The 15,857-nt window shown below is 39.2% G+C and overlaps 1 protein-coding gene across 1 annotated transcript; it reads right to left on the bottom strand.

The window, feature by feature from the left end:
• Nucleotides 1–3,383: 3,383 nt before the first annotated feature.
• On the bottom strand, nt 3,384–12,510 carry SMPX (small muscle protein, X-linked). Its single transcript, XM_010151685.1, has 3 exons — nt 12,472–12,510; nt 7,434–7,523; nt 3,384–3,524 (listed from the first exon to the last, which is right to left on the bottom strand). The coding sequence occupies exons 1-3, from the start codon at nt 12,508–12,510 to the stop codon at nt 3,384–3,386; spliced, it is 270 nt and encodes an 89-aa protein (XP_010149987.1).
• Nucleotides 12,511–15,857: the final 3,347 nt, after the last annotated feature.

Genomic DNA, 15,857 nt, shown 5'->3' with positions numbered 1-15,857 from the left:
CTGTAGATGATGTGTTTGATGCAGTTAGTTTTAATATACAAAATGAGTTGTGATTAATTTTCCTTTTCTCCATTTACAATTTTTTTCTGCTACTACCTTTGCACATGCATATTTCTAAATGCACAAAAATACATGTGCAAAATAAAACATTAACAAAATAGCACACACTAAACAGCTGAATATATGTCCTATTGAATAAGTAATGGGAGTAAACATTTAACTTCTGACTGGAGCCTGCTATGGCTGAGATTTATTGGTGATTGTTGTGCTATCTCATGTGCTAACTAGCATGGTGGTTGTACCTGAAAATGGAACTGAGCACAAATTGAAATTTCACCTGAATGTATGTGTTAATCACAGAAAGTTATTGCTGCAACTCATGTTTGGGTTCTATCACATTTTATACATTCAGCACATCATGCCTAGAACAACTGAGCTGACAAATGTCATCTGTATGAGACAATCCTTAGATTGAGTACCATTCAAGGCTGCTGGATGTGGCGACAGATTTATGTCTCAGTTTTGCACGTGCTTAGCTCTGCACTGCAACCAAAACCAAACTGCTGGTGTCCAGTGAGTACCGTGCATGCAAATCTTCTAAGTTTTCAGATATCATCTGTCACTGTGCTATGCAAAATCTAGAAATCTGTGTCACTGTCAGAACTTGATAACCAATACATCAAAAGGAGACAAAAATTACTTCATAATGACCTCACAGCTTTCAAGATGCCTTTTACTTTGCAGATCTTTCTGTAGAAATCTTTGCTTCCAAGTGAATCTCTGTGCACACCCTAAATGTTTCTGTCAGCCTCTCAGTAAGCTAATTATTAAAAACCTGTTTTAAATGTTGAAAGCAGTGATCATCTGAGAATAAATATGGGGTTAAATTTTTGTCTAAATATCTCCTACAGAGAAAAACCTCTTTAAAGCCTCACATTAAAAAATTCATATTTCTCTGGGCACTGCTTTAGTGTAATGACTACAATGTTACATTTTACAAAAGTTAATTTCCCTTTTCCCAAGTTTTCTGAAGAGAAAGACTCTGTTGTTTCTTTAAAATAATGGGAACATTATGACACAGCAGGGTACAAGCAGGAAAAAACTAACACTTTTTCCTTCTAAATAGCATATTTATGCTGTACATAAAAATAAGTTAATGTTGCAGTGTGTACTGGGGCAATTCTCTCAGATTATATGCCATTTCTTTTAAGATTCCTGGTCCACAGGGTTTCTGCATTCCCAGAACACTGTTGCACTGCTTTCTGTTTTCTTCTGTTCTTAATGTTTTGGTGCAGTAAATTCCAGATGATGTTCTATTCAGCTTAGCCCTTCGTCATGATAAAAAGAACTTGTGTCAATAGGCACAACTGGCAATTCAGATGACTATGACGTGACACAACTATCCTTTACTTACTGTAGCCAGCATTTTCTTTTTTTTGTTTTTATTATTATTGAAACTTCTCTGTACACATGAACTGTCATTGTGACTGTCTGAAGCATCTTTACTGACTCAGGCTTTCCAAGGAAAATCAGGGGATAATTTAATGGACATAAATGATCTTTAACATCTTTAAGGCTCAGAATGTAGAACAACGGGGGTTTATGGGCCTTGTTGGGAATCAGGTGGAAATGATTCTGAAATTTGCATTGAAGTACGGAATATTTCCTTTTAAATAACATAATCACATAATGGTTTGGGTTGGAAGGGACTGTTAAAGATCATCCGGTCCAACCCCCTTGCAATGATCAGGGAGATCTTCTGCTAAACCAGGTTGCTCAGAGCCCTATCCAACCTGCCCTTGAATGTTTCCAGGGATGAGGCATCCACCACCTCTTTGGGCAATCTGGGCCAGTGTTTCACCACCCTCATCGCAAAAATTTCTTCCTTATATCTAGTCTGAATCTACCCTGTTTTAGTTTAAAACCATTACCCCATGTCCTATTGCAAGAAGCCCCACTAAAAAGTCTGTCCCCATCTTTCTTATAGGCCCCCTTTAAGTCTGAAAGGCTGCAATAAGGTCCCCCCAGAACTTTCTCTTCTTGACACTGGGCAACCCCAACTCTCTCAGCCTGTCCCCATAGCAGAGCTGTTCCAGCCCTCTGAGCATCTTCATGGCCTCCTTTGGACTCACTCCAACTGGTCTATATCCTTCTTATGCTGGGGGCTCCACAGCTGGACGCAGCACTCCAGGTGGGGTCTCACAAGAGCAGAGTACAGGGGCAGAATCCCCTCCCTCGACCTGCTGGCCACACTTCTGATACAGCCCAGGATACGGTTGGCTTTCTGGGCTGCCAGCGCACACTGCCGGCTCATGTTCAGCTTTTCATCCACCAGTACCCCCAAGTCCTTCTCCTCAGGGCTGCTCTCAATCCCTTCATCCTCCAGCCTGATTGATACTGGGGGTTGTCCTGACCCATGTACGGGAGCTTGCACTTGGCCATGATGAACCTCATGAATTTCACATGGGTCCATTTCTCGAGCTTGTCCAGCTCCCTTTGGAAGGCGTCCCATTATTCAGGCATCTCAAGCGCACCACACAGCTTGGTGTTGGCTGCAAACTTGCTAAGGGTGCACTTGATCCCACTGTCATTGATGAAGATATTAAACAGTTTCGGTCCCAGTACGGACCCCTGAGTGATATCACTTGTCTGGATCTACATCTGGACGTTGAGCAAAATAAGATGAAGTATGAGCTGTGGTGCTATCGTAGCCCATAAGTGTCTGCTGCTGTCTGCAGTGCCTGAGTGTCCCTGCCTGGTCTCCAGCTGCCACGCCTCAGGAGCACAGTTATCCCCAAGTTCATACACAAGCCCCATGCAGATACACAGCAAGTCCCTGGGTGCCACATGTGGCATTGGGTGTGTTTGTGTGCTGAAATACATGGGGCCACTACCATAATAGTTTTGAATTACAGAAATTAAATAGTGTCAAATATCTAATGTTCCAAAGGAACTTTTAAAATTACTGACCTACTTGTCCATCACTGCAATAAATTTGTGCTGCAATACCTTTATTTGTAATTAGTGTGTACAAATATAGGTTCTGTATTTTGTAAAACTGGAACTTGTTCTTGAGAAGCAAGAATCTGGTATTTTTAAGCTAGCTTCAATGTTCCTAACAGCTGAATAATCTTTGTGTTAGGCTGCTTAATGGGTGCCATATGTCATCACATATAATGTCCTACATGCTCTATGTTTGAAATAACAGAATTCCAAGGATTATGACCTTTTCTTCTTATACTTTGTCTTTGAGATATGGGGTGGGATTCCAGATCCTTTGAAGTAATTGGAAAGCCATCTTTTGATACAAAGAGGTTTCTGGATCGTCCTGCTTTTCCTAGAGCGATGTAAAGAACCTCTCTTTACTCACCTGCTTGTTCCAGCTATTGTTCAGCTTTGGGGACAAATTTCAGCTCGCTCTTTATATTCTGAATCTCTGACAAGTTGACAGCAGGACCTGGAAGTTTCTTAGCTCCTGGGAGATGTTTCTTGTCTCTCTCCTCCTCTGTCGAAGCAGGAAGATTCTGCACAGAAGGATACCAGTGACCTTACTGCTGCAATAGCAATCTCTTGAGTATGAGTATAGGTCAGTTATTTGAGAAACGGGAAAGGTTGGTTTTACACTAAATGCAACCCCAACAGAAATTAGGGCAGGCAGTGGGAAGAGGGCAGGAAGAGAAAGATTATTTTGTTGGTTGTTGTCTAAAAACATTCTGAAAAAAATAAATTCAGGTGCTCAGTGCAGAGGAATGTAGACCTTGTTGTAAATGAATAAGAATTTACAGTGTCAGACCATTAGTGGAAAATTAACTGAGTGGAGCATTAAAGGCAATTACCAGATCCCTCATACTTTAAGGAAAAAAACCCAGGAGAACCATTTTTATCATTTAATTTCTTTCAGATTCTCATAGTTGGCCAATTGGGGACAAAAACCTTCATGCAGTTCTGCAGGTCTGGAGAAGAGCTGTGATAGTAGGTTATGGACACCAAAAGCTCTGCCCAAGCTCAATTCAAGATGATGTTTGACTTTTCTTAACCTCAGCTGTAAGACCAGAAAGATTTTTGTCATTTTATGTTACAATTAAGGTGGTACCTGACAGCTTAAATAACAGAACTTACACAATAGCGAGCATCTTATTTCCCCATGGACCACAGTATTTCAGCCCTAGGTACTTCCTCAGCTGTACTATTGCTCCTAGGTGAGGTTCAGCATGTATTGTAGACAATTACTATTCTAGACCAAGCAATGTTTTGAAGGAATAGTTTTCCAGTAGAGAGTTTAAAGTTGTTCCAGCCTGTTTGTATTTTATAAAGGTGACATACAGGGAGAATCATGTAGATTAATTAGATTATAGATTTATTAATATATATAAATATAGGTTTATAGATTAATAAATATTTTACTGCAAATAATTTCACTTTTTTTTCTTCTTTTTTTTTTACAAAAATCCCCTTTTGGGATGGGCTTTTATGAGTTAATTCAGTATTTAGATTTATTACACAGCTTTTTTTGAAAGGTCTATTGACTGTGAACCATCAATTCTTACTATTTTACTTAATTTTTAAAATTTCAAATTTATCTGTCAACTATTATTGGCCTGTAAACCCCTCTTTTTTCTGATAACAAATGGGCTACATGCTAATCAGGAAGCAGACTTTCTGCAATGACAAGTAACAAAAAACCAAGGAATTTGAGAAAACTGATATTTTCTTCTTATCTGATCTTTACTAACTTTCTAGAGATTACCACATACAAGAAAACTGAAGCAACAATTATATAGCTTGGCTTAGTAAAGTTGTATTATCTTTCCTCACTTTTTAGCTAATATGCTATTAGTTAATACAAGATAATACTAATAACATCATACTATTGTTTCTATTTTGATAATTTAAAATCCCAGTCAGTAGTCCAGGCCCAGGTACTATATATATTGTCTAATATCTAGCTTAATGTTTTAACATCCTGGAACAGCAGCAAAGCACAGCAGAAGAACAAATAAATTGATGCAGAAGGTGTTTGAAGGGATGCACAAAATTAGTCAAAGGTGCCATGGGCTTGTATTGTTTCCTTTGACAGTCTTCTTGCACAGCTAGCTAACCTGAATGCTCATGAAAAACTACCATCCCTCAAATACTCACAGCAGACACTGTGTGAAAAGTACTGCTTCAAGTCATCTACAATACCATTTCTTCTTGTAGTACAAATGGTGCAAACTTTCACCATGTTTTGGAGGCCTTGCGCTCCATAAAATTATGTTATCTTTCCTTCTAATCTCAGGTGTACACTATTTATGGCTGCACTCCTCCCTGTATCACCCACTCTGTATGCAATGCAGAGCTGAGATCAAACCTTGGCCTTTGGTTTTACTGAAGGAATTCTGAAGAGTGACTTAGACATATGACAAGAGTTAACAAACACATGCATGGAAATGCTCTGACTGAAGAAGAGTTATTTTCTGAAATTCCCACCACCCATTTCTTTTGCATGTTAACATGTCCACTCCGCTGGCCTTCAAAAATACACCTTCCCTTTTGGCTCCACCATCCCTTTGAGTAAGATCCATATTTCCCTCACCTCCTTTGCCAAGGTTTTGAAATACAGTGAAAAGTGCTAAGCACTGTTAGCAAAAGTTGCATTTGTCTAAAGCTGATCTAAAGAATCACAAGTTGTATTGCAAAACTGAATGGGAAAGATGAAAAGGTAAGTCTAGTGGTAGCATTTTTATTCTATTCCTATTATAAGATCTGATTTTGTAGTATTTACTACCATTGCTTTGCTTGCATATTGGCTATAAAACCAGAGCCGAGAACTTTCATTCTGTAATGTCTGTCTCATACATGGTATTCACATACATGGTATTCACCTACATAGTATTCACTGAGAAGCAAAGCAATATTCAATTACCCAACCAAACCTAATTATCAGCACTAGTCATTTATTTTATATCTCAAATACTGCCAGAATTCACACATGCTATATTAGTTTCTGCTTAATAACATGCATTCCTTCACCAGTTTAATTACTGCATAGAGAATATGCTTTGATTTCTTTCCAGGGGAGAAAGACACAATATGTGTTCAAGGTCACTTTGTATGTTTGGGTTTGTTTTTTTACAATCTTTTTAAGAAGAGTTAAGTCAGCCTGGGTTTGATTTCTGTGAACAGAGCACTATTTATATAAAATATGCTGAAATTCAGAAAAAAACCTGTTTGATTTAAACAGAAAAGGAGGAATTGGCTCTTACATAACCAAACCTGACCATTTTAAGTACTTGTACCTGGTCAGAAGGAGCTCATATTTTGTCCAAAACTAATCTAGCTGCTTCTTGTTTGGGGCTGAACCACCAGCAGTGCCACTGCCTGCCTGGAGAGAAGTGGCTGCCCACCTCCCTCATCATCCTCACAGCTCTGCTCTGCCTGAGAACAAGGTTCCCTCCAGCCACGACAGCTTGACTTCACCCACAGGGCAGCAAGTCCACCCAGCGGAGTCCTGCCAGAGGTAGCCAAGCTGTGTGGGTCAATTTGGGCCTTCCTGCCCTTGACTCTGGGGAGCATCCACAGCGCTGGCTCAGCAGGACCAGTTCGCAGCTGGGGATTCAAATCCAAACTAAGCCAGCTGTCCAGGAAGCCGTAAGCACCCATCTTTACTTGAGATTTTTTCTTGTTCGGAGGATCCCACTACCTTGTTCCCCACTGTTGGTTTTGTTTCTCATTTATTATAAAAGTTTATTGTAAAAAAAATGCTTTAATGCCACCCAGAAATATGATACCTATTTTAATCATAACCTATGTGATCAGTCTTGGGACTTCATATTCCAAACTCAGTGTTAAATACCCCCTGTAAAATACAGGCATGCAAACACAGAAGTCAATCTAAAATAGAGTATTTTCACCCTATGCAGGTAAATGGATTCACAATTTCTGGTTTTAATTTGCAAAGGTATAGTCTCCACATTTAATTTCTACTTGTTGACAAATACACCAAAAAGTGTCAGGTTTGAAAACCTGTTCCAGTATTGTCAAGTTGTAACAATAAATCCATGTGCAAGGCAGCAGGTAGTAGTAGATTCTTCCACAGCTTTGCTGTAACTTTTCCTGCTGTATCCCATAAATTCAAGTCTTGATAAATACTCCTGGTGAAACTCTGGCTCTCTTTCCTGACAGCAGATATCATCCTGGTCTCGAAGCAGAGCTACACACCTTTGAAACATTTTGAATTCCTATAGTTGGCTTGGCATCAAAACCAGAACAACGTAGAGATAAAGTCATCTATAAAGTAGACAGCCAGTTATTTCCATGAATGATCAGTGTATGTTCAGCTGTAGTACCTCAGACTGGTATGTACTGCTATAACTTCTCTAAAAGGCTGTTTTCCATCAATGGCTGGGATTCTCCCGGGAGAAAAAATTTTAAAAAACCCTTTTGTTTCTTACCTCCTCCACTTCTTCAGGTGTAAGTTCTTTTCTTTTATGAGGGTGGCCTGCACCAGGTCGAAATGCTCCCATTGGGATATTAATATTAGCCTGTGAGAAGGAAATTATGATGCATGTAATAGCAACTGATAAATAGACATACAGATGGTAAATAGCAAAACTCTAAAGGGATGGGACAAGAGTACAGACATTATTGAGGTTTCCGAGCACTTACGCCTTCTATGTATGCATCATCACACCACTCCCGTGGGAAAGAGAAGTGCTTTCATCTCCATTTTAAAGATGGCAAGTGAAAAAACAAAGCTACCTAGAAAGCTTTTGAGTTCTGCATTTTAGTCTAATGCTGATTTCATTGAACTTTAAACAAATGAGTGCTAGACACCAAAGTGTCTCTAGGCATCTTGGTCTCCTTCAGTTTGGTGAAGGTCAAACAGTAAGTGAGTGCCAGAATCAGCATTTAAGTGTAAATCTCCCAAATCCTACAATAACATCCAAACCACTGGACACCTCTCCCTCCCCCAGTGACACCCATTCTCACCTCATTTAATCACAGGTAGTTAGGAAGAAAAGCCCTTCCTGAGCCAACTTAAGCTACGAGTGCATTAAATGTGATTTTACTGACAAAATTTACCTATGGGTGTTATAAACTGCAAATGTACGGCCTTCCTCCTAGAAGTATGCTTCTCGGTTGCAGAGGATCTGTGGAAAAGGTGGTAAGGCTTTTTGACCCTCTGGTCCCTGGTGGGTTTTGCCCAGCCACCCCAGTCCAGTCCCGTCACAGGTGTTCACGGGACAAAGCAGGCTGAGCTCGTTCCAATGCCAGAGAGTCCCCATCTTTAGCAAACTCCCTCCAGAATGATGCCACACAAATCACTCTGATTTTTTATCCATGGCAGAAAGCCAGTAGCCATAGCATAAATGGGGCTTGCAATAGATGCCTTAAAAGTAAAGATTTTTGATAAAAGAACGGCAGAAAAGATGGCTTAGGAAAGAGCAGCTAAAATGTACCTATTTCTCGATGTGACCCGCTCTGGATTATTTTTAAAGCCAAATGGCGTGATCAACTAAATGCACAATTTATACCTATTCTTATCTCATGATCTCAGAAGGGAAGCTGCTCCTAGGAAATGTCATCAAAATATCATGACTCCCACTGGTAAAACCAAGGGGTGAATCGGTAGTGTTATGGAGAACCTTCCAATAGCAAGCTGTGCCATTGTAGTTTACCATCTGACTGATTTGCATTAAATGAAGATGAATAAACCTGTCCTTCTGCTCAAGTCATGGTCTTTTAGATCATGCCCCAGGTTGGGCAACCACAGGAAAACAGCTCACTGTTTTCAGTAACAGCAACTGTTCTGACAGCTGCAATCAAACATAAAGCAAATTAAGAATCCATTTCCCAAGAAATAAGCACCTTTCCCTGTATTCCATTTTTCTATTTCCCTTTATTTTATTTATGTAAGGTGATGCTGCCATTACAGTGGGGACAGCAAATATCCGTAGGGTCATGTACTACATGGACAACTGGGTATTCATTTCATAATGCTTTTTCACTAAGCATTAGTTTAGAAACTGAAATCTTTCATCTGCTCTTCCTAAGTTCCCAGGAGACAGGGCATTTTCAGCCTTGCAGTACTTAACCCATTATTTCATTCAAGAGTGGAAAAAAAACGGCTTTGCTATTTTTAGTTTTAAGCATCTCCCCTGCCAGACTCCAATACCTTCAGGCAGCACCTTTTTTTGGAATATGAAACTTGGTTGCACTTTGTAGCTACTATGGCCATATAGGTTTGCAGAGTTAAAACTTTAAGAACTATCTCCTCTCTTGGTGCTCCTTTGGAACACTGGCATTCCTTCCCCTCGGAGTCAGTAAAAGCAGAAGCCAGCCTCCCACGGCCACCCAGGGCATACCACAACACAGCAATTCTGACCCGGCTCTATTTCCGACTGTGGCTGACGGACCAACTGTGACTAAAAATGGTTCAGGAAACACAAATGAATTACTAAGTGTCAGACTGCTAATTAAAATAAATGAACCACTCTTTGGTCTGCTTCAGCACTTTCAGAGTAATCTGTGTCACTCGAAAGTGGTTTGAACTATTTTATCTGCAATAAGTGCATTCACGTCAGAGTTTGGGCAAGATGTACATGGACACTAAATGTTAACTTGGTAAAATGAGCAGTTTAACACTGTCTGGATCTGATAACACATGCTATAAATTAAAATATTTCTAGAATGAAATGAAACTATGACTGAATTCTGCAGTTCCCGACCAGAGCTACCAAAGTCCTGAGCTGTAAATCTCCCTCTTAATCCAATGCTGGTCTCTTCCCATGGGTGAGCAGCCATGTAACGGGTGGACCAAATTCTGATGTAGCTCTGCAAGGACTGCGTTGTGTTGCGATCGGCATGAGTTTGCAATTTTGTTTTTAAAATATATTTCAGGGCTCTTGTCGCCGGTATGCTGGGACTGAGATGTGAACCCCAGTGGTCTCTTCCTCACTGGCCCCACACCCAGTGAAATGCTAAACAAGAATTTTTTCGTTCCAGATTTCTGAAATACTAAATTGTGCTTGCTCTAGACAGACTTTCTAGGTGGCATTATTATTTTTAAGCATGCTAATTGTTAAAACTAATGGGTTTGCATCTTCCTTCAGTTTTGGAAAGGGCCTACCACATTCTGGATGTCACTGCAGTTTTCATAATCAGTAGGTACGTATGTACACTGGTGTACTGGAGTAAGCTACTCCTGAACAGACTGAAGGAAAAATATCTGTAAGCATGACATACAACACATATTGCTGTTTTGACTCAATTGAACTGGTATTTAGAGGTGTGTTTGTGTCCTCCTTTCTGTTTACTAGAGACAGGGCATCCAGATCTGGAACTGTTGGCTCTTGAATCACTGGCAGCCCTGCATGAGTTGAGGATTATTAGGGGTAAGTTCTCCACAACATCACAGTCATTCCTAGTTGTCCAGAAGGATGACTGATAATCTGGAAAGCCTTCAATATAAACATATTCAAATTAGGGAAGAAAAAAAAAAAGAAAAAAGAAATAACAGAGAAAACTGAATGTAATTCAGAAAAAAAGAAAAAAGAAACCCCTCACCTTTACTTCTGAGGAAAGCCAAGACTGGTGTCTGTAGGTAGAACGCTTATCAGCTAGAGCTACACACAGCCTTTTACACACTGAGAAGGGGAGGCCAGCAATGAATATTACCAGGAATTAATATTATTTTTGTCCTCTATCACCCCCAACTACTTTTGGAAACCACTTTGGTCCTCTGTTGCTCCAAAATACTCTTGGGAACCAGCTTCCACCTTTAGCTTTCCCTCATCTGTATTTAGTGGCTGTTGGTAAGTGAAGATTTTAGTGTACATGTCATATGGCCAGAAAGAAGCAGCTTCAGTTAGTAAAGTGCCACTACATTTCCATCGCTGCAGCACGATGTATATTCTCCAGGGGATGTCGGTCCTACTATAACACATAATAGCAAAGCATCATAATACATGAATCACAATGTATAAATGTAATGTGACATTTTCATGGTTCTTAGAGCACTCGAAGAGTAATAGACAACAATTCAAGTGCAAGTCTCCCTGCTGGTGCAACCTTTGACACAATATTTAATAGAGTTATTTCAAAGTTGGTGCTGTAATTTTTCTCAGGATTCAAATTACCTTCGCAAAAATTAAAGTTTCTTAAAGTATTAAACTTGGTGCTTAAACTTAATGAACTTTTTAAATGGACAAAGTAGAAGGAATTTTTTACATTTAGAAGTTGGAAAGTCATCATTAAAAAAAAAAAAAAGGAACCTGTAAATACTTCTTTAAGGAAAAAAGAAAAACTAACCCATTCCTTTAAAAGGTCTGTATGTGGCTATGGAGTTTAAATGTAAAGTGTAAATGCTATTGAGCTATAAATTACCTACATTTTTCATTAGGCATACAAACATTTCCATAGTCATTGTAAAAGATAAAAATTTGAACTGAGTGAAATCTATGCCAAACTTCTGCTCATTTCAACTGAATTAGGGTACAGTAGTTGCATGCCTGTTCCAGTAGAGTTGATTATAATAAAAGGAATTTAGCATTTTTACAGTGCCTTGCAACTTGAGTATGCTGTCTAGCCAGTGGGTAATTCATGTTCTTGATACTCCAATCCATTGAGTTAATATTACTTTGGGGAAACAGAGGACAGTCAAACTTAAGAAATTCCACTTTCTCTTTCTTATGCAATATCCAGGGGACCTGAAATAATGGTAAAATTTCATTGCAAGTGCATTTTACAAAATACATGAAAATTCTGTAAAACTCTGCAGCTCAGGAGATATTCTGGCCCTTTTATTAGAATCAATAATGGCATGAGCTAAGTGTATTCTTCATGATGGTAATTCATGATGATGTTGGGATAATTCTCCAGCTGTTTGTTTCACATGCATGTAACAACCAACTTCTTCGTTATGAACATGTGCTATTTGAGGAGGTAAGTGACATACAAAAGATTTTTAAATTAAAACATCAACATCTCTCACTTTATTTTGGCTTTTAAATAAAATGATTCTTAAACAAATATTGGAAGTTATGGAGTTTTTTCCTAAAGGAATGCAGACATGAAAAACTTCACCTATGTCATCCTTTTAGCCTGTAATTCTTCTAGCATTATATTAACTCTGTGGAAAATCTAATAGCTACAAGATTTAGTTTTATTCATAATCCTGATCAGTTATGCTGTCATATCACTGTGTTTTACTTAGCTGATCCACAAACAGGCATAACCTAACACTGGAAAGACCATGCAAGCAAGCGATCAACCAACCTATCTCACCCAGCTTTTTATCAGCTCAGCTCATAATGCTCTTCAGATCAAATTTTTTCAGTGTTTTCTTATCTACCAAGGCTTTCAATTTAAAGGAATAATCCCAGTTAGCATTTCTGTGGTGTTTTGTCTGACTGAAAATCCAGTTTTCCAAGCAATGGAGGTTGAGATTTATTATTTTATTATATTTGAAACATTAATACTGTCTCTTACCTGAATGGCTTTGACATGTGACGCTGGCTGTTTTGACATTTTTAAGACAGAGGCTTATCCCTGCAAGCAAAATGGGAAAGTGTTACAGGCTCTAACATTCTGATAGCTAAGGGAGATAAGCTAGAACTTAACCCATGCTGCCTCTTGACCGGCATCCATTTCATCCGCCCAGCTCCTGTTTCCGTCTCAGTTTCAGAGTTGCTTAGTTATGTCTTCTGAATAGCAGAAGGAGACAGAACACCTGAGCTTCTTCTATTAATCTTTCATAGCCACAAATGGACCCCCCTCTTTCATATTAAAAACAATAATGAGTAGAGATAAGGAATCACTTAAACCTTAACGTCATTGTAAAATGAGTAAGTATTAAGGGAAACATTAGAGGGTAAACCATATATGACTATCTCTGTCACAGTATGTACATGGCAATTATTAGAACTCTCAGCTTAAGCCTTCCTTCAAATGAAGTGTAACTTGTTACAAAACATTTGTAAATGCAGACATAACCATTTTCTGACCCAGAAACCCTTAAGAATCTCTAACACCTATAGGCTGAAAATTATCGAGATGGTCAAACTGTAAAGTTCTTTTTGACAACCAGGAGGGCACAAAGTAGCCTCTCTTCAAAGTTTTAGATCATATAGATTAGTCAATTTTCTTTAGCAATAAAATAAAAAAGAACAGAGTTTTCCATATAATTTTATGCAGGTGGAGAAATATGGACTGATATATTATTAATATACAATAACAAAGGGAAATACACCAAAGTCAAAATATTTTGTAAAGGTTAAAAAAAAAAGGCAAGAAATTTTATTATCAGATTAATTGAAACATCATTTTAGCCTTTTATTATTTCGCTGAGAATTAAGATTTTAACTGGTCTAGACTTCCATCAAAGGCTGGTTATTCTACCATTATAATACAAAATAAGATAGTAATTCTAAAAGGTGAGAAATGAGTTCACCAGAGAAATCGTTGACCACAACCAAACTACAGCATATTTTGGCTACTATATTTAACCTGAGATGAGAAGGAAAATACTGAGGAAAGTAATACATTACATAGGAGAGAATAGTAGAAATATGCCAAGAAATCAAAATTGGGTCAAAGGCTTTGGTACTCCAAAGAATATAACTGTCACGTGGAGGTGATACCAAAGGAAAGTATAGGTCAGTTGTATGTTGGCTTCAGCCTGGAATATCAGCCCAAAATTGTATCTCTGGGGCAGCATGGAAGACTTGCTCTTGCATATTGTCACATTAACTTTAAATCTGTGTATAATGCTGACCAGAGCTTAAAGAAAAAATGACCTGCCATTAGAGGTCTCTCACCGATCGCGCTCGCAGCTGTAGAGAGTGCTGTCCAAACCAACACATCAGAGGATGTTGTTCTCATAGACTGCTGTGGATTTAAATTGCTTCTGCTTAATTAATCAATTAGAAAAAAAAAAATCCCACCATAAAAATAAAACTAGCATGCTTCCAGTGAGTTGAAGTTCATGACATAATATGCACAGGTTTCGAAAAGCCACAAGGATTTACTGCACTGTCTTTTTCTTTTTGAAAATAGTTACTATGCACAGAAATAACTGTGCTGTTAACCAGTGGTTATCCAAAGATAAATACAAAATAATTCCCCAGTTTATTGGAAAGATAAGATGCGTAATACAGAAAAGTTTAATTAATTTTGCTTAACATCTTCTCCTCTTTGTAATCAGAATGACAAATGGAAACAAAAGCACAGGAAATTAACATAAAACATTTTAAAATACCATGGGTCTACTTTGTAAACACTCTAACAAAGAAATTCAAGCGAAGATGTACTCCTTCATTTTGCCTGCCTGTGCATTGCAAAGACACCGATACACACTTCTTGGGCCACCAAGAAGCTGAACGGGCAAGAATTTATACTGTGCCTGGACTTCCGAACAAGCACAGCAATAGTGCTACTCAGTGAGGTGTTCTGGGCTCACACGAAGTCTTGAGTTCAAAATGATTGCAATCAGACACCGGTTCCTAAAGATGGATGCATGATACAATTGTGTAGGACTGCTTTTGGAGGAGGTGATTTTCCTACCAGTTCGTGCTGTCCTCATTACCGCCAGAGAAATCAGGACAACAGCATGCTACTGAGTAAAAATAGTCAATCTTCTCTGGATCTCACCCCTTCCCTCCCCTCCCTGACTTTCCCTCCGGAGCAATACTGACCATCAACCACAGGAAAATAAACCTTAGGTTACAGATGCATCTCGTACTGAAGTGATTAGTCCATTTTTTAATAAATTCCTTTGTTCTTTCGCCACGCGTCTCAGAGACAGTCAAGAGTGCTACACTGATTGTATTGTTATTTCTGGCATTTCAATCAGCTCCGCAAACTTGAAAAAATCTCTCTTCACCCTCATTTCCACAGCAGGATATCACATGTATGCAGCCAGAGAAACACAGATGCACGCAGCCTGCATTCCCTGGTGTCTTTTTGGCCTCCCCGCACCTTACCTTTTACCTTTTATGGGCTGCATGCTGAGCCAAACTTAGGCAGCAACGGCAACGTTAGTTCAGTTTGGAACTGTGTTGTGCCAGACTTCTGTAAATTCTCTTGCTTTGCAGTGAAAGTACCCGTGACCAGATCTACTTGTGAAATAGGGGACTACTACAGTGAAATAATTCAGTGTTTTTTGAAAGAACCTTTGAAAAACAAAGGACCTGTCTTCTGCCCGTCTGCTAAAAATAGTTTCTGACAGTGCTGCAGCAAGATAATAAGCTGACTTATTCAATTTGCTTTAAATACGATGAGATATCATAATACCATCTTTTGTAATCCGCACAAGAGATGTACAGTGACACACAGAGAGCAGAAAAGAGCCCTCCCCCTGCCCCAGCTGGAAGCTGTCCTTTCCCCCCCCGCCGCACCCACGGCATCAAGCACAACGGGTATTTCGGACACAGAACTGCAGTGTCTTATCTTACTAAAAGGCTTTGGCAGAAATGGCACTACTGTGAGACCCAGCTAATACAAAGAAAGGAGAGAAACCCCCACTTTGCAGCTTCCAGTCTGTTACACAAAAACTTACTACGGGCTCAAGGCAAATGCGATCACATTTTTTGTAATGCTGGCTGTTGTCTCTGCCACGGTTACCTGTGAAGCTTAGAGCGAAAGCGCGTCTCTCTTACCGTCAACACCTCCATGTGATATTCCACTAGCTAAAACGAACATATAGACAACAATAAGCACGTACCTATGTACCTACAGTATTCGAGCTAATACACAGTTAGGCTTCTTCTGAGTCACTAGGTATTTAAGTGACTTTCTGTTTTAAGTCTTTAAAGATCCCCGCAGACTATGAAGCAATAACCGTAACAATCTGCTCTGAATATGCTGATACGCTGCAC

The sequence above is a fragment of the Eurypyga helias genome, unplaced genomic scaffold, assembly GCF_000690775.1.
Source record: "Eurypyga helias isolate BGI_N326 unplaced genomic scaffold, ASM69077v1 scaffold2990, whole genome shotgun sequence".
Lineage (NCBI taxonomy): Eukaryota > Metazoa > Chordata > Aves > Eurypygiformes > Eurypygidae > Eurypyga > Eurypyga helias.
This window is presented reverse-complemented; position numbering and strand designations above follow the sequence as displayed.